This window comes from Pogona vitticeps, chromosome 5 (assembly GCF_051106095.1).
Source record: "Pogona vitticeps strain Pit_001003342236 chromosome 5, PviZW2.1, whole genome shotgun sequence".
In the NCBI taxonomy this organism is placed as follows: domain Eukaryota; kingdom Metazoa; phylum Chordata; class Lepidosauria; order Squamata; family Agamidae; genus Pogona; species Pogona vitticeps.
In genome coordinates, this window is record NC_135787.1 from 115,465,990 (window position 1) to 115,490,623 (window position 24,634).

General features: G+C 40.6%; 2 protein-coding genes across 5 annotated transcripts in view; one reads left to right on the forward strand and one right to left on the reverse strand.

Annotated features, from left to right (window-relative positions):
* The window catches only part of FAM185A (family with sequence similarity 185 member A), a 43,361-nt gene extending 28,971 nt beyond the window's left edge, over window positions 1-14,390 (forward strand). The window contains exons 6-8 of the mRNA XM_020790029.3: window positions 2,381-2,479; window positions 3,824-3,958; window positions 14,033-14,390. Of these exons, the coding sequence (XP_020645688.3) occupies window positions 2,381-2,479; window positions 3,824-3,958; window positions 14,033-14,148 (350 nt within the window). The 3' untranslated portion in view covers window positions 14,149-14,390. The remainder of the gene's footprint in view (window positions 1-2,380; window positions 2,480-3,823; window positions 3,959-14,032) is intronic.
* A 4,496-nt stretch (window positions 14,391-18,886) lies between these two features.
* The window catches only part of FBXL13 (F-box and leucine rich repeat protein 13), a 94,017-nt gene continuing 88,269 nt past the window's right edge, over window positions 18,887-24,634 (reverse strand). For all 4 annotated transcript variants that reach the window (XM_020790023.3, XM_073000700.2, XM_020790025.3 and 1 more), the window contains 3 exons: window positions 24,347-24,481; window positions 21,112-21,275; window positions 18,887-19,881 (listed from right to left, as the gene is read on the reverse strand). In XM_020790023.3, the coding sequence (XP_020645682.3) occupies window positions 19,476-19,881; window positions 21,112-21,275; window positions 24,347-24,481 (705 nt within the window). In that variant the 3' untranslated portion in view covers window positions 18,887-19,475. The remainder of the gene's footprint in view (window positions 19,882-21,111; window positions 21,276-24,346; window positions 24,482-24,634) is intronic.

Below are 24,634 nucleotides of genomic sequence, written 5' to 3' on the forward strand. Positions count from 1 at the left end.
GTACATTCCCCTTTAACTGTCTACAGACTCACCATTAAAATACAGCCGTTCAAATAGTTAAATTTTAGTTTGTCTCATTTTATTTCCAGTGATGAGGCAAGCCAACTGAAGTTAGTTGTAAGAAGTCTCTACTGAAAGGGATAGAACAGAATAGTAACTAACTAAAGTTCCACTGATTTCATTTTGAATGGGCTTGTTCTTAGATTGTGCCTGGTCTCCTCTGTTTGCACCGACAAACTCAGTGCTGCTATTTAGATGAAGCAATTTAAATTCAATATAAAATGTGTGATATAGCTGAAGGAATTCTCTTGCAACGGCTGTGACTAACTGTTGATGTTGTGAATGTTTTCTTCTAATTTAAATTCCTGATCTGCAAATCTTGTAGCTGGCAGCTTTATGGATAGCTCCCAATAGAATTTCTTGTTTCTAAGAATTTGCAGAGTTTCAGATGGAAATGTCCTAATTTGAGAAATGGGAACATGTAGGTGTTTCCTGATTTGTTCATCATTTTTAATGTAATTTACTGATTATAAGGGTCCCATAATATTTAGGTGTTCTTCTGTACCATCAAGTCAGAACTGACTTATAGCAACCCTAGTAGGGTCTTCAAGGTGAGTTATTTAAGCAATATTTTTACCAGTTCCACTACCACCCCCAGTGAGTTTCTGTGGCAGAGCTGGGAAATTGAACCCAGGTCTCCTGAGTCGTGGTCCATTATTCTATCCATTACACCACTCTGATTACCCATATACTGTACTGTATATAGAAATTTTATTTTAATTCTGAAAGAAAAATCAAATCAAAAGAAGTCAAAGTGATAGCTTCACCATTTCTATAAGTCCAAAACAGCTCTTGAAAATATTTTGGCACAGAAAAACTTCAGCCACATCCCAGCTGTTTTTGCTTCTTTCATCCCCTAGCACCGATATTACAGATCATATCACCGACTTCTGGGGTCCTCTAGCACTGGGTAATTCTAGATGAGGGAAGTTGCTCTTGGAATTTTTAAAAGCCAAGAAATTCAGTTCTTCCAAAAACCAATTTTTGTTGAAAAACAGCATTGACAATTGCTTTGTGGTTTGGTGAGAAGTGATTAACTGATGGAAAAAGGAGTCAATTACTGGGGTTTTCCTACTTGGTGTCTTTTTTGTGAGCGGTAGTGAGCACAAGAGAGTATCTTGTAGACCATCCTGACTGCTGACATTGATGTTGTCAACATTCAGGCTGCCCTTTGCTATGCAAAATGTGTCGTTTTTCTTGCTGGCAACGTGGGCACAGTATTGGTCCATTTCCTGGCAATTTGGATTGTGGATACAGAGTCACAATATCCGACATTATCTTAAACCAGAAGGTTTTTTTGAAGAATTGAATCATAGATTAGTTCTGAGATTGTTGTTGTTCCTGTAAAACCCTTGGAAATTTGAGGAACATTCTACTTGTAGCCTGTAAACTCAAATTTAGTTTATACTCATTAAGAAGCAGTCTCCAACAAACAGATTTTTCTGTCTAGTTTCGTCCCTTTTCAGGATTTTTTTTTTGAGAAGCAGCTTTCTTTTATATTTTTAAAGCAGTTATATCTGTTGTTGGTGTATGTGCCTGTCTGCCTGATTGCTATAGATTAAAAATTACATAAATAATTTTAACTGTGCAGGAACTGTGGAACTGCCCTATAATCTTTCCTGTTATTTACTAAGCCTTTTAGAGAGCATAAATGCATATTGGGAATTATTGCCAGTTGAGTCACTTTCTGCAAGGATTTTTGTGCATATCCTGATGTTCCTCTGGGTTTTGTTTCATAGGTATTCTACACTATACATAGAGTTAGAAAATGTAGGGGAAACATGTGGTTCTTCCCTAGAGGTCGTGCAAGTGAACTTTTGCACAATGTCTAAAGGCAAGATTTTGCTTGGGTGTTTGGGGGAGGGAGAGGAAGCCTAGATACTGGAAATCAAAGCAGCAGGCAGAGACAATTAGAGAAGACTATTGTGTCTGCTATCTCTGAATCCTTTGAAAACATTATCCTTTCAAAACCCCGTCACACATATTTTTATATTTTCATGCCCTTACTTCATGGAAAGAGTAAAATGAAAATGACTGGAGACAAATGTATACATGATTATCCCTGTAGGCTTTGAAAACTTAAGCTATTTTACCTTCTCTGAACAAACACAGATGTGTTGTCTTCTGATGTTCAGGGACTTTCATACTGTCTAATAAAGTTTAAATATAGAAAGGACATTGTGTCGCTCCTTTGCTCCTTCAGAACAAAAACTCCACAACACTGCTTTTTCCTCCAAGTGCAAACAGTCTGTTAAAATGAGGAGCAGATTTTTTAAAAAGCCAATTAATATGGCAATATTTTTGTTCTTTTATTTTCCAGATTCTGCAGAAGGTTCCCTAAAAGCTTCTACATATCAAGGAGAGATAGATGCTTATGTTGTCGGTCAAGCAGGAGAAATAGATCTGAAATCTCAGGAAGGTTAATGAACAAGGATTTTCAAAATATTTGCTTTGCTATTTATTTCAGGATTCCTAGAACACTTTTTTTTGGGGGGGGGGAGGGGGAAGCTCTCCTGAGGTGCCTTACTATCAATATGACAAACACAATTAAAACATTACAACAAAGACCAGCATCCTGTTGTTAGTCTTGACTAGACCCAATTGACTTTATATAATTGTTGGCTTACTGTTCAGCAGTTGATGGTATAGTTGCGACTAGCGATAAGATTACTGGCCCTTATGTGACATTTGAAGTAGATTAGTGGCAAAAGAACACCATAGTCCAGCCCACCATTTTGGAGAAAACAAATTAAATGGTTTAACACAATTGTATTTACAAATTAAGTGTGTTTCCCCTTCTGAGGATGATTGCGTGATTTCCCCCACCACCACCTTGGAAGTGTTTCATTCAAAAGCCACCCCCCTACCCCCAAGTCATTAAAAGTTCCAACTTCTGTTGGAGCTCTGCTCTGGAGGCTAGCAGTGACTGTTTGGGGATGCAGAAAGCTTTTGTTGCCATCTTTGCTGAGCAGGCCACAACCGTCCTCCAGCCAATCCTTAGCTTCTGCTTGTTTCCCCCATTTCCCACAGTAGGTATATCAGTTTTTTTAAACTGCGGAGCCATTGCTTATACACACTTCCTACCACCGTTCTTTGTTCTGTGTTCCCTAGGCTTGCCCCATTAACACTCGCTTGGCTGGACTACTTTGGCTTAGCAGTTACAGTTTGTCTAAGCCAGAATCAAGGGAGCCTAGAGTGAAACCAAGGGCCTCAGCCTGACTTCTTTAGGCAATAAAGGATCACAGTGATGCTGAAGAGGTGTGCTAGAGGTGGGGATGAAGAAGAGAAGAGACTAGACTGTTTAGAATAGAATAGAAATAACTGTGTAGAATGCTCTTTCAAAAAGAAAAGTTTGTGCATTACCAGGATATGTCCCTTGATACTCCTAGTGGCAAAAGGAATCCAAAAGACTTTAAACACTCCCCATATACCTCTTAAGAATCTCCAGAGGACTGGGGGACAGCCTAGAACTGGGACAGGATGAAAGGGGCATTTGGCAAAAAATTTCCACGGGGGTGGGGATCCTCTACTAGCTCTTTGTCACTTTTGTGAACACAAGGAAAGCTTCTATTTCTAAAGCTATAGTTAGAATCCAACCCAGCATTTTTACTGGGTTGGATCACTCAATCAGTTACCATGTTATTCGAGTGAATCTTTGGAGCAAAGCAGAAAGCCATATCCCAGTATTATTATGGAACTGTTGGGACAGAGGGAGTACCTGGGTCTTGTATGTCCTATGATTTTTTTTAATTGTATCTAACAGGCTCCGTTGTGGTCAAGGTACCTGCCACTCTTAATACATATCTACGGTTATCTGGAAGCAAGGTTGATGTGAGCCCAGAGATCCGTTTGCAAGATGTCCAGAAAGTTGTTGAAGAGGGGAACATCATTGTCACAGGTGAGGTTTCTGCTGTCCTAATAACATTTCATTTACTCATGTGTCTTCTACAGGTGAAATCCAATTGTTAGTTTCAAATTGAGTAGACCCACTGAATCAGTAGGACTTGCACAAGTTCTGATTTATTAAAGTCCCATTGATTCAATGGGTCTCTTTTGCTAGAAAATAACAATTGGATTTCCATCTAAAATATTGTTGTGTTTATTTACATTTATTCTAATGCCTTTCCCCATTAGAAACATAATAACTCTCATGCTTTATAATTATTGATCCTGCCATACAATTAACAGTGGTTAATGCAACCTGCTCCCGAGCAGTTACTTTCAAGGATGATGACTTACTCATCACTATTAAAGAAAAAAAGTATATCATCAAAAAGAAGAGAACAAAGTTGCAAGAAATGTATGTGGGAAAGAAAAGTTTCTTTTTTATTTTCCTAAAAGAGGTGGGCAACATGCAACCATGCAGCCCCCAGGGACTTTTTTGTAGCAGTGTAACCCTTCCAACACAGCCAACATCTTTTGTGTATGTGTGGGTGTATGCACTGAAAAAGTTTTGATATGCCTCTAGAGTGCATGTTGTGAGGACCTATGAGGCCTTATACCCTGTGAAAATGTACATTAAAATTACTGAGATCTGTCCTTTAATAAGGCTGTCATTTGTAAAGAAGAATACACAGCTAACCATGAATTGGAGACCAACTCTATTGTTGTACTTGGATCAGCTCTACGTGATGAATGATGTTCCTCGTGAGGATTCTAAATAGAGTGTGCAGTCATGGGTGAACAGCAAAAACATTAAGACTGTTGGAAAGAACAGTCTTTGCTTAATGGAAAATTCTCATGCCACAGAATGCTGCCCATGTTAGCTACTTTAGGTTTCCAACTAAGAAATTATTTTAAAAATAACCATCTCTTCAGAAGATGCTAAAATGAAGTATCCCTTGGGAGTGAACAATTTTCTTTGATGGGAATATGGGAAGGAATAGATTATTGAATTCCCAGTTTAGACTTGCCTAATGTAATCTTCTATATTTTATAATTTTCATTGTAGATACAGCACTTCAGAACCAATGGAGATACTAGCATTACTCCAAAATTTGTCTTTTTTGCTATAAAAAAAGACCACATAGGAAATACTAGAAGTTTGTTTATTTTAGCTAATATCCTATTTCCAAGAATCAGGCTGTAAAATACTATCCATAAATACTGTAATACAGAGGTCATCAACTCCCAGTCCGTGGCCCGGTGACAGTCTGTGGCCTGAGCCGGACCAGGCCGCAGAGACAGACCTCCCACCCCCGCATGCACTCCCCTCCCCACAGCTGCTGTGCACACACACACACATGCCAGCGCTGGCATGAGCACTCCCTCACCCCTTCACGCAAGCACCTGAGTGCCTGCATGAAGGGGTGGGCAGGTGGGCAGGCAGATGCTCCTGCGCATGCACGAAGGGGTGGGGGAGCGCTCACATTGGTGCTGCTGGGTGCATGTTCTCCCCCACCACTTCACGCATGTGCTCAAGCGTGTGCCTGCACCTGCACAAGCGTGGGGGGCCCCCACCTTCTTCAGAGGCTCAGCCGGTCCATGGCCCCAAAAGGTTAGGGACCACTGCTGTAATGTATAATGCAGCTGCTGCAGACTGCTGGTGTAGACTTTTTTTGTAGCAATCATAATTTGTTCTGGAAAGCAATGGAACAGAATTATTTGTTACAAGTTTAAAATTCTGGTTTGAGTTTTGCATTTTCATTTATATGCACCATGTCAAAGGATTGGCATAGATTCTGCTCATACAAACAAAGCATGGCTGAAAAGTGTCCCTTCCCCTAACCTAAGCATGTTATATCTGAATACACCTGTACTTACTTCTACAAAGTTAAACCGGACTGGATTATCTGAGCTCTGAAAAGACCATATGAGAGACTGAAAACTATTTTGACACTTGATCAGGTGTCTAGAGGGAGTACTGAGATTCATAAAGATGTACAACCTAAATTTTAATGCATATTAAATCGCAGTGGGGGTTTAAGAAACCAGATTATCTTCCAGGAGGTGTAACCCTGGTCTTCCCACTGTTATTGAACCTATCTCTGTCTGAGAAGATAGCATTGGTGGCTGGGATGTCTTTTATCAGCTATAGTTGGCATGCCAGCTAGAACACTATCTACAGTAATCAGACCTGGCATCAGTTACCCATACACTAGTTATGTCCAAGCTGTATATATCTCCCAAAATATATCTACAGTGGTGCCTTGCTAGACAGTTACCGCGCAAGACAGTTTTTTTGCTAGACATTGACTTTTTGTGATCGCTATAGTGATTCGCAAAACAGTGATTCCTATGAGGGAATTTCGCTGGACAATGTTTGGTCCCTGCTTAGCAAACTGATTTTCGCTAGACGATTTTGACAGCTTCCTCCACGCTCGCAAAACACGTGTTTTCGGGACCTAAGCTTCGCAAGACAGCTATTTAAACAGCTGATTGGCGGTTTGCAGAGCAGCTTTGCTATGGCCGATCTTTGCTAGACAACGACGATTCTTCCCCATTGGAACACATTAAACAGGTTTCAGTGCATTCCAATAGGGAAATGCTTTTCGCTAAAAATGATTTCGCTAAACAGCGATTTCAGTGGAACGGATTATCATCGTCTAGCGAGGCACCACTGTACTTGGATAGGGCTCAGGAAGTCAAAACAAGTAATATCAATGTTTACACCAGTTCTGCTTGCTACTTGTGCATTTCCAAGTGCAGTTAAAAGTGATCTTATTACCCTCTAAAACAGGGTCCCCAACCCCCAGTCCGCGGCCCTGTAGAGGGCCATGGCCCTGGCAGGACCGGGCCACAGAGACAGATCTTCCGCTCTCCCCACACTCCCCCGCCCCCACACATGCACATGAGCATGCCCAACCCCAGAAGTGAGAGCCCCACCCCTGCACATGTGCATGAGCATGCCCCACTCCCCACAAGCACACCCCACCTACCCGCGAGCATGCCCCTGTGCACAAGAGTGCTTTGCCCCTGCAAGCATGTCCCATCTGCGTGTAAGCGTACCCCCGCCCCCTGCACCCCCACTCACCCACAAGCATGAGGTTCCCCGCCCCTCCACACACGGGTCCCTCCCCTCCCACTGGTCCTCAGTTGGGAAAAGGTTGGGGGCAACTGCTCTAAAACCCTTAGTGGTTTGGGGTCTGGCTATCTAGAAACCACCATTTAGAGAGTACACCCATACATTAAGATCAGCGTCATAGGTTCTGCCCATACACCAACCAAAAAGGTAGTTATATTTGTAATTATATTGCAAGAGACAGAGCTGGCTTGTTTGTAACACTATGGTTATGGAAATCCCTTCCAAATAAGTAAGCCTAGCTCTTATACTGCTAGCTTGCAAATGAAGCATAAGATTTATCAATTTCATTTTGTCTTTCCCTGACAATATTTTTTGTGCTTTATGTGATACTAAGTTGTTTGAAGTTACGGTATTAAATTTATAAAGTTAAACTCCTGCCTCATAGGCTTGTTGACGCTCATTATGTTAGTGTATCTTTGTCTAGCGTATATGCAACTTTGTAACAACTTTGCACTGAGAGGTGGACTGTACATACAGTATTGAAATATAAAATTATGTATAAATAGGATAGTACTCCTAATCACAATAATAAAAAATGGAAAGGGATGATGGGAGCTGGTTTACATTTTAATATAATATAAAATCAGTGTGAAATGGGTGAATTGTATTTCATTGGATCATTTTGAATGATCAAAAGAATCATTAATGTATCTGAAAGTATGTGTTGTAGGTGTGATTCCCCCAAAAATAAATGATACACTTGTTGAATCAAGTTACAAGTATAAAATACTTAGATGGCTTAACCAACTATTACACTTGTACAAAGTCCTTTCATCAGAAATAAACTTAATTTTTGCCTCTATGACTGGGGCGTACAAAATAGAGCCTCTTTTATAGTGAACTTGACTTTGCAAAAGTACTTGGACGTAACAAGATACAGGGCTAATTGGAACATCATGCTGAACTGTAGCAAGCCCCCAGGCTCTTGCATACCTCCCTACTTCCTTTTCCTTCTCATCCTGTGGTGTGTACCAGAGAAAGACATTGAAAGAATCTTCTTTCTAGTAATCTTTCTGGCACTGTTGAATGCGATTTTTGCTGCTTTGTTTTTAAACTGTCGCACTTAAATTGTTGCCTGATACTTAAATTGCTATAATAGCTTTAAAACAAGAAGCAGGCTGTGGCCAGGGCAGGTCTTAAGTAGCTGCCGTATGACTCAGCTATTTCCCACCACCTTTTGACATGATTTTCAGCCAGATAATTCTGTCCCCAAATTAACAAATGGTTCTTGCCGGATTTTCATCCCCTCCCCCAATTTCCTTTGAGGATCAAGGGCTGAGTTCTTCACCTTTGGTGTTTCCACTGAGGCCCATCACGCGCTCTGCCAACGATCTTTCTTGATCCCTTATGTCAGTACGAAGGAATGTCCTTGTTAAGAATGGCAGAGCAGCTTGGCCTTCACTTGTTTTTATAAGGGTGGCCCTGAGGTGCAGCTCAGTGTTTCGTAGCCTTCGGATCAGCAAAGAAAAATACATCGGGAAGAAGTTTGTTTTGGAAAATTGAGTTTGCAAAGTAAGAAGTAAACCAGGAGCAGCAGCGGAAAGGGTCCTTTTGATGATTTTAGCATAGAGGCTTCCCAGATGGAAGTGCAGGAAACTAAACAGGCATGCTGCATTCTTTCTCCCAGAAGATTTAGGGCAAAGATACAGTATGTCATAGACGCCATAGATCATTATGGAGACAGGCTGTGTAAAATTACATGTTTGGCTGAAAGAGCAAGGGAGCAATTTACAACACTTTTAATGCTGCCATATCAGTCTCAGTGTTGTGGTAATTCTGAATTTAAAAATGGATTCTCCCAGCTATATTTAGCATTCTGTTAATATGCTTCAGTGCAACTGGGAGATTCTTCCAGGTAGTTTCAACAATAATGTCTCCAGCCAGTCTGTAATTGGAACCTAGGAAGTCCAAATGTAGTGGCTATGTTGTTCACCCAACATGGTTTTGCAAAATCATCTACATTTCAGTTATATTAGAAAATGACCATAACTCTCTGCCATTTATACGACTGTCATGTTGTATGGTCGGTTCTGTTTCTGGCATTTAACAGGCCCAGTACATACAACCATTTGCTCAGTGATAAGGTTTTCTATCACATATGCATGTTGCCATCTGTATTAATCAAATCATGATGAAAATTCTCTTGCCTTGGATTTAATGTAGGACAAAGGCCTTATCAAGTAATAAGACTTCTGCACACTAACTGCTTTTCAGGCAAGTAATTTGTTTGAGCAATCTGTGGCAGATGATGCTGAGGAGAGAGTTTGAGGCCCACGCCTAGAGACATCCTCTAATGAACAGCTTTATTTCCATGCTTTGAAGAGTTTTCAAATATCAGATTGTAAACCAAGTGATGTTTATATATAGTTCTAAAAGTTCTAAAAATCTGCAGCTTTTGTGAGGTAGCTGTAAAATTTTAGATTTCTTAAAGGATGGAGCATGGCAATTAAGGTGACGTGAAACAGCTGTAACTGCGTGGAGACATATTCCTTATCACACTTTTAAGAATTAGGGAAACCATCTGCACAGTGTCAGATCTACATTGGGGGAGGGGCTGAAACTTAAACTGTTATAGGCAGCTCTTCACAACCATCAACAATGTCTGGGTCACCACTGTTATCTTCTTCAATGGGGTTGCTCCATGACAGATCACCACGTATTTTTTTAAAAAGTGGACTAAAGTTGCTTTTGGGGCCCCTCTGGGATTAGGGATCTGGAAGCGTAAGCTTCATTAGTTTCATAGTAGATCCACTCATGCAGTTACATTGGATAATTTGTTATGTGCAGAACAGGGTTTGCTGTAATTCTACCAAGCTATTCCACAGATTTCCTTCCTACTCTATCCGAAGAAGAAACTGGCCTAGCATGAACAGCTGAATTATTGGAAAATAACTCTTTGGTTTAGTGATCTATGTTTGTTCTCATGATTTGTTTTTTTTAATTATATTTTTATTGTCCTTTTAAACTTTACTCCTGTTTCAATTATTGCGAGCCACCTTGAGCCCCTTTGTGGGAGAAAGGAGGCATGAAAGTAAAGTAAATGAAATGAAATGTGGCTGTGCGAGTGAAGTCTAGTGCTATGGAAACTAAAGGGGCAAGGCAGTGAATCACAGCTGCTGTGTGGTTAAAAAGGGCCTTCTCTGTGGCTGCTCCCAGGTTATGGAATGCTTTTCCTTGGGATATCAGGTTGGCCTCCTCGTTTTTATCCTTCCACTGACAGCTGAAGAGCCACTTTTTCAGGCAGGCTTTTAACAATCATGACCGAGCCCCTACATGTCATTTTTTTTTAGTTACAGCAGTTTTTAATGCTTTACATGTTTGTAATCATTCAAAGGAATAGTTTGTTTTTTAATGTATAACTTAGTGTGCTTTTAATTCTATTCTTGTTAATACTGTGAGGTGCCTTGAGTCCCCTTATTGGGAGAAAGGCAGCCTATAAAACGGCAAACAAACAAAACAGGAAGCAGCGTTGGTTTACAATTGGCCAGATTTTGTTTCTAACATTACTTAAATTTTAATGTCTTCATTATGGCACTGTTATACATGTAAATGTTACTTTTTTTGTGCTGCTGCTCCCAGAATCCCATGTGCTGGTTAGCACAGGTGTAAATGTGCATCTAGGATGTGGGAGATCTCTGAAAGTGTGCATTTATATAATAAAATGTCTATGGAATAGTAATCAAAGCTTGAAAATTTTACCCACCATGCTGGTGTTGGGATTCTGGGAGATACAGTCCAAAAAAAAGTAACAGTTTCAACAGAGTCAATCACGTGTATTTTCCTCTGTTTCTCCAGCCCTCCTTGTCACCCAAAGTGCAAGTTCAGAGCAGCAGATCCACCACAGAAAGTTAGGTGGGATTAACCTTAAAAAACAAGCAGCAGTACAGGTCTCTTTAGAAAGGTTTCGGCCTGTTTTCTCTTCTGCTTGACTCACTTACTGGAAAGGCTTCAACAGAGTATTTTGTTTGGGGGGAGGGTTCTATCTGAATAGAATTATCTTCCGTTTAAACACAACTCAGGCAGGGAAGGATGGTGACAAACTGCTGCATCTGAAATGTGACTCCTCGGGAAGCCTCTCTGAATAGCCATGCATTTTTCATTTACTGTATGTTTTTAATTAGGAAAGCCAGGTCCCCAGCATACAACATATTACCAAATTTAAAACAGGGGCTAGACTTCCAGGTGTAAAAATAAAATGTGTGGACATGAGCTTGGTACATTTTGTGTGCTCTGTGAGGGCCAGTCATTTTTAGTTACAGTAGTGTTTTATACTATGTTATAGTGGCAGAGCAATTCTTAAGCCTCTTGAGGAAACAATCACTGTTTGAAATATGGCAATTATTGTTACACTGGCTCTAGTTTTACATTTTGTAGTTGAAATAAAAATTATTGGCAATTTTGCCTATGTTATAGTAGCTTTCACTCTTCCAAGGCTAGTGTATTGTCTAATCATGCACACTCACGGAATATGAATAATTGAAACATTTCTGGAGAAGCAACATATGCCTCAGTTAAATGCATTCCCCATAAATCACTTCAGCTGAAGCAATAGCTTTAAGAAGTTTTATGCACATAACGTTTTTCTAAAATAGCTGTGCTCATTTTGCAAACTGTTACTGGAGGTCTACCACAGTAATCTCTTGACCACAATTCTGCTTCTATTTGGATTTCCTTCCATTTGAAATCCAAATAGTGAACATAGATTTTGGTGAATAACTTTAAAAATTAGCTTAAATTGTAAAAGCCAGTTGTAAACTGGATTTTACTTTGTAGAGAATTACTTTCAGTTTTCACTTTAGAAAACAGATGCTTTGACTAACTTTTCATTGCCAGAGTGGTTTTGAAAAATTTGCTGGGAAATATTTTTATCATATCAAACTATAAACAAGAACAAAGTGCTAGTATTCACAGAAAATGGATTTAAAATGTAAAGCTCTGTAAAGATTAGAGTACTTGGATGTTAAGTGCTGTGGGAAAATTATGCTGAGTTGCAATTTAATTTTTTTGAGACATGAATGGGTCCCTTAAAAGAAAGCTAAAAATTAAAAATAGAAATGGAATTGATAAACTGATCTGTTCCTGCTCCCACTGGACCAACCATCTCCACAACCACAGAGTCATGGAACACCAATTGCTGAGTGAAGTGGAATCGAGGATTGAGAGGGGAACAGGCAAAGTTGTTAGGCTTCTGCTAGTGATGAAATGGTTTTGTTTTATTTTTTTTAAGCATATGACTGTATTTAATTGTCCATTTGATTTCATAAATGTAAGCCATTTGAGGGACACCAGAGACACATATCTCAGAAATAAGCAAATATTGAGAATTCTAATAGAGATACTTACTTACTACAATTGAATACATTTTAAATAATGTTTTGTTGGTCCATAAAACAAACAAAAAAATTGTCCTGATTCTGTAATCACTACCAAAAATGGCTATAGCCCATTTAGGCATTTAGACTGAAAGATGATGGAGATTGGAATGTGTATATAAGATCCATCCCTAACCCTTCTGGAAGTTCTGGCAGCTCTAAGAAGGAAAGGCTGCTGATCACAGTAAATGCTGTATGTAACTTCTGCTAAATGCACCTTCACATGCAGATCTTTGCACTGAAGATAATCTGCAAGACTTCTGGGTGATTACTGCATTAAAGTATTGATGAAACTCTGTAGGACTCGAAAACTGTATGTGACTATTTACCAAAATCAGGTTAAGGTTTACAAGAAGACCATTTCCTGCATTGTGCATACAAACAGTATTTATTGAATTCCTATATTGCTTTTTCAGCAATACTCCCAAAGCAGTATCTAATTGAGCTCATTAAATAACTGAAAGGGCAATGGAAGTAGAAAACTGCACTGCAAAGGAGTAGTCAACATCTCTGTACTATGTATGATTACATCTTGAGTTTTATTTTAAGGATAGTGGGGGGTTGTGCAGAGTATTCTGGAGGCATTGCTGAGACATTTACATGTGAATTCATAGTTAAAGGTGAGACTACACATTGTACATGGAGCTCTATGTAGTATTATTTCAATACATTTTTTAAAAATCAGAACTTATCAGAAGCATAGAGAGAGCAGGGAATCCTTAACTCTCTCTGATGGTCGCCTTCCTGTTCTGTATGACATCCTTGGCTGAGTTTGGAGTGTAAGAGTAAAGGGTTACTATGACAACTTGGAGTAAATAATGCCTGACAAAGAAGCAGTTAAGTAGCTCCTACTCATATCACTCTCTGCTTCTTCCCAAAGTTGTATTTGATTTTTTTCCTAAAGACCATTGGCCTTTGAAGCAAATCAGTTCAGCACTGTATGGTCACTGGGAAGAGAATGATTCTATTGTCAATTTCAAGTTACCATCAGTAACTTAAATCCTACACCAGGAATGGTGACTGACTAAAATTTGCAGCTAGGCTTCTACTTCTACAAGGTTTACGTTATGAAAAATCCACATTACAGTAGGCTTGATTAAAAACCAGAGGGCTTTATTAAAAATCAACATAATGTTTAACTCTATTATTTTTCCAATAACTTTTCCTTTTGGCACATGAGTGAGATTAATCATGATATGGTGGTAGAGATGAAACCAAAAAGCAGAACATGCTTTTTAAAATATACTGATTTCTTCCAATAAACAATGCAACATTTTAAATAATAATTGTGTGCTCTCAAATCAGTTCTGATGATTACCCTTTTCAGGGTTTTCTAGGTAGAGAGTACTCAGAAGTGGTTTAGCATTTCCTTCCGGGGAGCACCCTGGGACTATGCAGCTTGCTCAAGGCCACACAGGCTTGCTCTTCTGAGATACACAGTGGGAAACTCAACTCTGACCTCAGGCTCTGCAGCCAGATACCAAATTCTGAGCTATCCAGCCAGCTGAAACATTTTTAGGAATATCAAAAATACCCATTATCAATGTGTGAAATTAGTTGATTCATTTTTTTCCAGGTCATCTGAATCAAAAGGATGAAAAAGGGAAATGTATTAAAGCAGAGACACAAAATGGCACCATTAAGCTCAAAACCCAAACCTGGTTCCAATCAGTGAAACTGAAGACTACATGATGGAGTAGTGGTCCTTACCTGTATAAATCAAGAAGCAAGAAAGGAAAATAACTATGAATTGTGTTGATAACATGCGTGGGATCTTAACAAATGTTTATATTTACACTGAAAGGTGTTTTACCGTTGTTCACCTCCTTCAAACAACTGGATGTTTACAAATCATGAAAATTATATCTGATTGTCTAATTTTGCACTGGGTCATTCTAAATTATGATTCATTCAATAAACACTTTTAAATGGCATGTGGCATTAAAACATTTATAAACATTTTCATTGTTAGTGTTTTAGATACTGTCCCTTTCTCAAAATACCCTTTTGCTGAATTACTTAATTTAGTGTAAAATGTATGTTGGAAAAAGAAACAGTATAGAGGCTTATCCAGTGTGAAAATATGCTGTATGAAGTGTTTGATCCTTCTTCTTAAGTGCATCCTTTTTCCTGCTATCCACACAGGCATGGTAGTGTGCAACAACAACAACAATCGTAGAACTGCAGAGCTTGAAGGGACCCTATGGATCAGTGAATCCATCCCCTGTCAAAGAAGCACAGTGGGGAATCAAACTCCCAAACTCTGGCTCTGCAGTGAGACACCTGAACCGCTGAGCTATTCTACAGTGCAGCAGTATTTGTCCATTTCTTGGCATTTTGAATTGTGGATACAGAAGCACAGCACTGTCTACTCCTAATGTGCCAAATTTGGTGCTAATCCAAAGCCTGGCTTAAAAGTTATTATTATTTTTATTTGGGGTGCCTCCATTTTTAGGATTGACTTGTAGAATGTTATTTTGCTTTGTTGCACAATAGCAGAGAGTGCAGTGATAATCTAAAAACAATCAGAATCACAAGGCTGGAATGAAAAGCCACATGATGAAATCTATTTTGCACCACATATTGAGCTGTTTTGATAATATCAAAGCACAATAAGCTACAGTCAGAACAGGAAGAAAATGCACCATATCAATATACAGTGGTGCCTCGTATAACGAGTGCCCCGTTTAACGACGAATTCGCATAGCGATGGCAAAAATGCCATCGCTTTTGCGATCATATAACGAAGGTGCCTATGGGGAAAAATCGCTTTGCGATGTTTTCCCCGTAGGCACCATTTTCCCCCAGCTGAGCGGCGGGAGCCTCCAAAGGAGCGCTCCCGCCACTCAGCTGGGGGAAAATGCCTGTGGTGGCCTTCGAAGGACCCTTCCAAAGGGTCCTTTTGAGGCCACCGCGGGGGGAGGGTGGGGGGATCCGATGCCTGTCAGGCATCCTGGGCTCGGATCCCACCCGCTGCCGGTTACCCAGCCTTGGGTAACCGGCGGCGGGTGGGATACAAGCCCGGGATGCCTGAAAGGCATCCGGATCCCCCCGCTCTCCCACTCTCCCCCCGCGGCTTGGATCGGACCCACGGGGGCTAGCCCTGCCATGGCTGGACTCCCAAGAGTCCAGCCATGGCAGGGCTAGCCCCCCGCGGGTCTGATCCAAGCCGCGGGGGGAAGGTGGGGAGATCGGATGCCTGTCAGGCATCCTGGGCTCGGATCCCACCCGCCACCAGTTACCCAGCCTTGGGTAACCGGCGGCGGGTGGGATCCGAGCCCGGGATGCCTGAAAGGCATCCGGATCCTCCCGCTCTCCCACCCTCACCCCGCGGCTTAGATCGACCCGCGGGGGCTAGCCCTACCATGGCTGGACTCCCAAGAGTCCAGCCATGGCAGGGCTAGCCCCCACAGGTCCGATCCAAGCCGCGGGGGGAAGGTGGGGAGATCGGATGCCTGTCAGGCATCCTGGGCTCGGATCCCACCCGCCGCCGGTTACCCAGCCTTGGCAGTGGGTGGGATCCGAACCCGGGATGCCTGACAGGCATCCGATCTCCCCACCTTCTCCCCGCGGCTTGGATCGGACCCGCGGGGGCTAGCCCTGCCATGGCTGGACTCCCAAGAGTCCAGCCATGCCCGGGGTAGCCCCCGCGGGTCGGATCCAAGCCGGATCCAAGCCGCGGGGGGAAGGTGGGGAGACCCGATGCCTGTCAGGCATCCTGGGCTGGGCAGCGCGGGGCGGCAGGGACAGGGTGGAGGGGTCCTGAAGGTTTCCAGGCTTTTGCCTGGAAGCCTTCGGGATCCCTCCCCCACCCTGTCCCCTTCGCTGGCAGCCACCCCTCGCTGCTTTTCCCAGCCTGGATCGGGCTCCTGGGGTCCGATCTCGGCTAGGAAAGGCAGCGCGGGGCGGCGGGGACAGGGAGGAGGGGTCCCGAAGCCTTCGGGATCCCCCTCCACCCTGTCCCCTTAGGTGGCAGCCACCCCTTGCTGCTTTTCCCAGCCTGGATCGGGCTCCTGGGGTCCGATCTCGGCTAGGAAAGGCAGCGCGGGGCGGCGGGGACAGGGAGGAGGGGTCCTGAAGCCTTCGGGATCCCCCTCCACCCTGTCCCCTTAGGTGGCAGCTACCCCTCGCTGCTTTCCCCAGCCTGGATTGGGCTCCTGGGAGTCCGATCTCGGCTAGGGAAGGCAGCGCGGGGCGGCGGGGACAGGGAGGAGGGGTCCTGAAGCCTTCGGGATCCCCCTCCACCCTGTCCCCTTAGGTGGCAGCCACCCCTCGCTGCTTTTCCCAGCCTGGATCGGGCTCCTGGGAGTCCGATCTCGGCTAGGGAAGGCAGCGCGGGGCGGCGGGGACAGGGAGGAGGGGTCCCGAAGGTTTCCAGGCTTTTGCCTGGAAGCCTTCGGGATCCCCCACCCACCCTGTCCCTGCCAGTTTTTAGTCCATTGGAACGCATTAACAAGGTTTTAATGCGTTTCAATGGGCTTTTTAATTTCGCTTTACGATGTTTCCGTATAGCGATGTTAATCCTGGAACGGATTAACGTCGCTATACGGGGCACCACTGTATACAGTGGTGCCTCGCATAACGTTTGCTTCGTTTAACGTTTTTTTCGCTTAACGTTTATTTTTTCAGAGTCAGATTGTGCTTCGTATAACGTTTTTCCCTATGGGCGATTTTCACATAGCGATTTTGGGACCATGCTTCGCTTAACGTTTTTGGTTTTAGGTCCCCTGCTTTACTTAACAATGTTCATTTTTTCAATTACAAAAGTGTCTTAACATGTTGAAAAACGGTTTTAAATGCTTGGAATCGTTAGTGCACCTTCTAAAATGTGTGCATACTTAATTTGGCGTTGATCTGACTTTTCGTTAATTTTTTGTGAATTTTTTTCTCCCCCATAGGAAACAATGGAGCTGTCAGATTTTGACAGCTGTCAAAAGTTGGGGGGAAAAAATTCAGCATAAATTAACGAAAAGTCAGATCAAAGCCAAATTAACTTTTGCATCCGTTTTAGAGGGTGCAGAAGCTAATCCAAGCATTTAAAACCATTTCTGACCCTTTTATGACACACTTAATTTTGCAAAAATTGACTTCACAAAGCCATTGAAATGTATTGAGTCAGCTTCAATACATTCCAATGGAGGAAACATTGTATCGTTTAACAATGTTTCCTATGGGTTTTTTCGCTTAAGGACGCCAATCCGTGTCTATTGGAACGGATTAACCGGTTTCCAATGCATTCCTATGGGAATTGGTGTTTCGCATAAAGTTTTTTTCGCATAAGGTTTTTTTTGTTGGAACCAATTAAAAACGTTATGCGAGGCACCACTGTACACTATTAGTGCAAATAGCTTGAGACTATTTAAACAAATAAGTCAATTTTCCATATACACTACACTACCTGAGCTTTACTTTTCTATTTTAATTTTCTATCTTTACTTTTCCATTTTGACTGTTTTTCCATCTTGAGCTACATTATTATTATGTTTAAATTGTGGTGTAAAGTGTGTGTGGATTGTTTGTATGCTACTTGTTGTAAGCCACCCAGAGTAGACGCTGTCTAGATGGGCAGGATACACACACACACACACACACACACACACACACACACACACGTATATATATATGTGTGTGTGTGTATATATATGTGTGTGTGTATATATATGTGTCTGTGTATATACACACACACACACACACACAGAGTATATATATATAAAAATAATAACTAACTAACTAACTAACTAACTAACTAACTAACTAACTAACTAACTAACTAAATAAATAAATAAATAAATAAATAAATAAATAAATAAATAGTAATCCTCCAGTCACTGATTTTATTTTGTTTTTTTTTATTCGGGGAAATCGTAAATTTGGACTAAATTCAACTGTTAGTCCCAATCAAAATAAAGCCACTGGATCAACGGGACTTACCTAAATATTGATTCAACAAGTTTAGTAGGTCTGTTCTAGTTGGGGTTAATGGTCCATAAATGAAGTCAAGTAGAAAGCCATAATCAATGGCTTTATCTTTACACAAAAAATACTGTCCAAAGAAACTGCCTGAAAAGATTACTGCTTTATTGCCTCTGACATCTGAAGTAATAAGCCATGATACTCTGTGAGGAAAGTGAACATGAAGAGCAATGGCAGCTGATGGCTGAATACTGACAATATTTGTTTTCTTTCTTACTTGAGAAGTGATCTGAAGCAAGCCTAACTGAAAACAGCAAACAGGCAGGACATACTCTGAGAAAGGTTTATATAAGGTGGCAGGGCTTGTCATCATGGTTTTAAATATAAAAATTTGACATGGAGAGAATTACCGATTTTACCGTAAGCACTCCATTGCCCTTCTTCTAAAACAAGATCTATTCACAGATGAGAGTCTAGACTCAGAGCACTCTTGGTTCCAGCACATACAAAAAGCACATAAGTGAAAACAGAGACTTTTATTTCACAAATATATATTTCCCATGTATATTAAGGATAAGTTATTGATGGGATAGACAAGAAAAGCCAAATGCATAGATACACTCTTATCTGTTGAATACTGTAAAATATTTATGGAATATTAACTGCTTCTGTAAGTTTAGTGGTGTATTAAGGAAGCACATTCTTCTTTCTTAAGACTTTATTTTTTAAATAAACTGACATTTGAAAAATCCTGAACACATTAAGAAGCAGAATGCTGTAATAATACTTTAATTAAAAAAAAGATGACATGTTTCAAATCTTACCAGATGTGCAAATATATGTAGCATTGTGGTATTTACTGATAAAGTTAATTACTGGCTAGTGAAATGTCTGTTTTTAAAGAAGGCTCAAACAAAAGGCATACCTGTTATCATAAGATACTAAGAAGGGGGGAAACAATATCTGCTAGCAAGATTTGTAGCAGCTATCAAATGGAAACCCACCTTCTTTATAAGAAAGTGTATTAAATTTTCTAATAGAAGAAAAACTAAATTTTGTTTTTAATCATTAAGCATATTGTTTGGCCTCTGGTTCTCTCTTAGATGTTAATCTGCGAAGGAACTATCATGTTCAAGACTTGGCTTTTCTTGTAGAGGTTCTAATGTGGATGGCCCATGGGTCTCTCCAGCCTTTTCACCTGGATGTTCTAATGTGGATGGCCCATGGGTCTCTCCAGCCTTTTCACCTGGATGTTCTAATGTGGATGGCCCATGGGTCTCTCCAGCCTTTTCACCTGGATGTTCTAATGTGGATGGCTCATGGGTTTCTGCAGGTTTTTCAACTGGAGATAACACTGTGCTTTGCTGAGGCATAGCTATGCCATGCCGGCTTTTTTTCTGCTTCTTCACAGTGGATGATTCAATACTGGTAGCACGACCAAACCACAGAGGAGGTTCATCAACATTGTATTCACAGTTCTGGAGTTTTGATGTATATTTTAAAACCGCTGGTCTGGAAAAATAATATGCATAAGGTGCTATTAATGCACAAGTTCACACTGTGGAAAGCATTTCTTGCAGAAATTATAATATGTCAAATATAAAGAACAGCCAAAACTCAGATGTTGTCACCTGTTTCATTGTGCTTCTTACCACTTTCCATGTTGTATCATGGAATATTTAACACTTTTCTAATCACAGTGAATGATATAGCAGTGTGAAAAATGATACAATATCTGAGAGGGAGACTTGTGGTTAATTGTACATTTTGGTTGTGTAAAAAACAGTTCTGGGAAAACCAAGACACCCTCAGCACCATGGAAAGATGGGTAAGATAGTGAGGATAATGGGAAAGTAGGGACCAATTAAAGGACCAGGAACTGAAGAATATCAAAGGAATAGAAACCCATGACACACTGAGAAGGAAGCTTTTCTGTTCTCATTCACGTTTTATTTAACTAGCTCCTAATTTTCTCTGCTTTGAAGCCTTTAAATCTTATTCACTTCTCTTCAGTGAATCTCCCATGCTGGTCAGTAGACATGTAAATCCCCATCTAGAACGTGGGCTATCTCTGAAAGTGTGCATTTGTATTCTAAAATGCCTATGGAGTAGTGATCAGAGCTTGAACATTTTACTAACCATGCTAGTTATGGGATTCAAAAAAGAAAGCTGAAGAGTAAGAGTAAGTAACTATTACCTCACAGAGTACTGGTATGTTCATTTTGGTAAAATAATTTTTGAATCAATATATCTGTACACTCTAAGCTATCCAGCAATTTAACTATGTGCAAGTGTATATAATGTACATTTTATTTATTCATTCATTTATTCATTCATTTTTATTTAACTTATATGCTGCCCATACTACCCAAAGATCTCTGGGTGGCTTACAACAATTTAAATGCAATAAAAAGATAAAACAACTAAAATACAATTAAAAATACAGTACTCTAAAAATGTAATGAGTGTGAAAAGAACAAAAGTTCTACTGTACTATGTTCATGTTCATATACAATATATAACTATGATACAGTATATACAGTATAACTGTAAAATGTTATACATATATATATTGCATATTTCCATCCATAAATTGCTTGCCTTGATCCTATACCTCATTAAATATATCCAATGTTCCACAAGCAACCCCAGGCGTAGTATATACCCCAATTTATTATTGTGTGGCTCTTTGTTTGTTAAAGGATGTCCATATAATTTAAGTGATCTAAAAACATAGTTTACCTGGTAATATTCATGCAGTATAGCATCTTAAGAATTCGCAGTTGTGGACAACCTTTCGACAGACACTTAAGTCCTTTGTCAGTAATACTGATGCAGCCTGAGATATCCAGGTAGTGAAGGTAAGTGCAGTTTGCGGCCACAAACTGAATCCCTACATCATTTACCTGTAAATCAAAACACAGAAAAAATAAACAATGGTAAGAGATTATCAAGAGCAGCAACATTTTAGGCTCCATCTGTAAAATAATGAAAGTAATATTTTCAAAGTGTAAATCGTTAAAAAATATTTACTCTAAGCGCTAGACTGGGGCATAATTTCGATCGGTATTAAATGTGCTTTCTCATTTTAGGAAAACACAAAGTTCAGGATGTGACAAGACATAAGAAATTTATTGTCATTGCACTCACAAGGTAAAACTGGACAACACCACTACAAAAAAAAAGTTAAAATATACACAACACTCACCATACCAATATAGATACCCCATTTCTCCCAGCAATTAAAATTCCACCAAAAACTTATGACCCCGGATTTAAACTCAATACTGCACTTGGGTAAAAGCTGTTCTTGAATCTGCTTGTCCTTGCTTTCAATACCCTGAATCTCCTTCTCGATGGCAATAGTTCAAAGAGCTGATGTCCCGGATGAGAGGAGTCCTTCAGTATATTAGATATCTTCCTCTTACATCTGTTCTTATACAATTCTTCCAAAGAGGGGAGTGAACAGCCAATGATGTTTTGGGCCGTCTTGATCACCCCTTGAATTGCCTTTTTCTCTGCCACTGTGCAGCTCGTAAACCATACACAGAGACAGTAGGATAATATGCTCTCAATCGAACTCCGATAGAAGGTGATCAACAAACTCTCAGTCACTTGTTGTTTTCTAAGAGTCCTTAGAAAATACAACCGTTGTTGCGCCTTCCTAATTAACGCAGCGGTGTTTGCACTCCAAGTCAGGTCATTTGTTATGATGGTCCCAAGAAACTTACATTCAACCACCTGTTCCACACAAACTCCATCTATATACAGTGGCTGAATGTCTGCTCTTTTTTTCCTATAGTCCACTATAAATTCCTTGGTTTTTTGGATGTTAAATAGAAGATTGGTTTTTTTGCACCAGCGGGATAGCTGTAATACCTCATCCCGATACGCAGACTCATCATCCCCGGAAATAAGTCCTACTAGTGTAGTGTCGTCTGCGAATTTGATAATCCTATTACTGGGGTGGTTATTGGTGCAATCCGATGAATAAATGGAGAACAGTAGTGGACTGAGGACACAACCTTGTGGAGTGCCAGTGCTGAGTATCTTGTCAGTAGTGATGTAGTCATTCAGTTTAACCCTTTGTGGACGATTTGTTAAAAAATCCAAAATCCACAGACAGATAGAATCTGGAAAATCTAGATCTTTAAGTTTGACTATTAATCTATGGGGGATAATGGTATTAAAAGCAGAACTAAAGTCCGCAAACAGCATTCTTACATAATTCCCTTGTGTTTCCAAGTGGGATAAAGCCATATGAAGCACAGTATTAATCACATCCTCAGTTGATCTATTTTCTTTATAAGCAAACTGAAGCCCATCAAAGGAATCAGGAAGGCAAGAGATAATATATTTCCGAACTAACTGCTCAAAGCACTTCATTAAAATTGAAGTTAGTGCCACCTCCTTCTGTTGGTAAAGAGTGGAGTAGCAGGAGAGAGATCTGTCCAGGATTGCTTCAATAGAATGATAAAAAAAAGCCTTCTGCGATGAAATGCTTAGTAAAATCCAATCTCACCATAAATTGCCCCCAACCTGTGTGATGCAGAAAAAGTGAAAAAGATCCAAAAATTATTGCCACGTGTGGGGCGGGCTTCTCTGCTTAAAGCAAGTTTTAAAATGGGAACTGTAGTGCTAGATGTAGGTTTCAGATTGCACCTCTGGTGATGTGAATTTTAGTGTCCTTTCCTCACTTCTTTGACAAAAGAGCTGCCAGTCATTCAACATTTCCCCTCATCCTTTGCCCTCTATTGAAACACATAGTTGCTTTTGATCTAGAACGGAGATACATGAACACATGGCAAACCCCTTGTGAGGGAAGTTGGGAGAAGAGACTGAGGACAATAGCTGCAAACTGAGGACAAATGCAATACATCTCAGCAAGGAAGACCATGAGCAGTTGTCCTAGCTACTTGCTCACTCTACTTGCTCAACAAACTGTTGATGAGCAATTTCAATTAAAATCAGGCATGGTTGTGTTCAAAGACGGCACACTCTTAAATCAAAACTGAAATCAATGGAACTGAGACATATATAATTTTGGTTAAACTGTGCCAAGTCATTAGCAACAAAAATATCTCAGTCACTTCAGAAGAATAGGCTGAACAGAATCCTAGAATAATTTCCAGCAGAATAAATAATTACTGTTGTACCACGTCCAAGTCTTTAGCATGTAAAAAAGAAACAATGTTTATACAGTGGTGCCTCGCTTAACGAGCGCACCGTATAACGATGAAATCGCATAGCGATCTGTTTTTTCGGATCGCTAATGCGATCGCTCAACGTTTTTTTAATGGGGCAAAATTCGCTTTGCGAAGACCGGTAAGCGTTTCGCTTACCGATCTTCGCAAAACGAACCCCGACGATCAGCTGTTCGGCGGCCAAAATGGCCGCCGGAAGCCTGGAAATGGCCCAAAATGGCCGCGCGCAGCGTTTTCGCGCCCTCGTTAAGCGAGGCGAGGGCGCGAAAATGGCTGCCGGCCATCCTGAAGCATCGCTGAACGGTGAGTATTTGGCCCATTTGGAACGCATTAAACGATGTTTAATGCGTTCCAATGGAAATCCCTGCCCCGTTCAGCAATGCTTCAGCATAGCGATGGTTAATCCGGAACGGATTAACCTCGCTATGCGAGGCACCACTGTAATACAGTGGGGTCTTGACTTGAGAACTTAATCCGTATTGGAAGGCGGTTCTCAAGTCAAAAAGTCTGTAAGTCAAGTCTCCATTGACCTACAGTGCATTGAAAACTGATTAATCCCTTAACAGGCCGTTTTTGTTCCATTTTGGGTTTTTTCTGGTCTGTAAGTCAAATCTCAGTCTGCAAGTCAAACCTAAATTTTGCGGCCAGAGAAGTCTGTAACTCAAAAAGTCTGTAAGTCAAGCTGTCTGTAAGTCAAGGGTCCACTGTAGTATGGAGATACAATACATTAAAAGGAATTTCTAGCACTGTTTTAGTGTTGCTTTCATACATACCTTAGAACAACCAGCCATACTAAGAGATGTAAGCTTATGGCAAGTGGATGTCAAATGTTTTAATGTGTGATTTGATAGTTGGTGGCAGAAAGAAAAGTCAATGTAGTCTAGTCTCCTCAAATCAGCACAGAACCTCTGGAATATAAGTACAAAAGTCCAAATGAATTTTAAGTACGTTTTCTGGTAAGTTTAGATTTAATCTTCTACAATGTGCACAAACTGAAAATTATTTGCTAATCTTCCCCAAACGCGTAGGCATGAAATATATATTTTCTTTTTATTCAACAA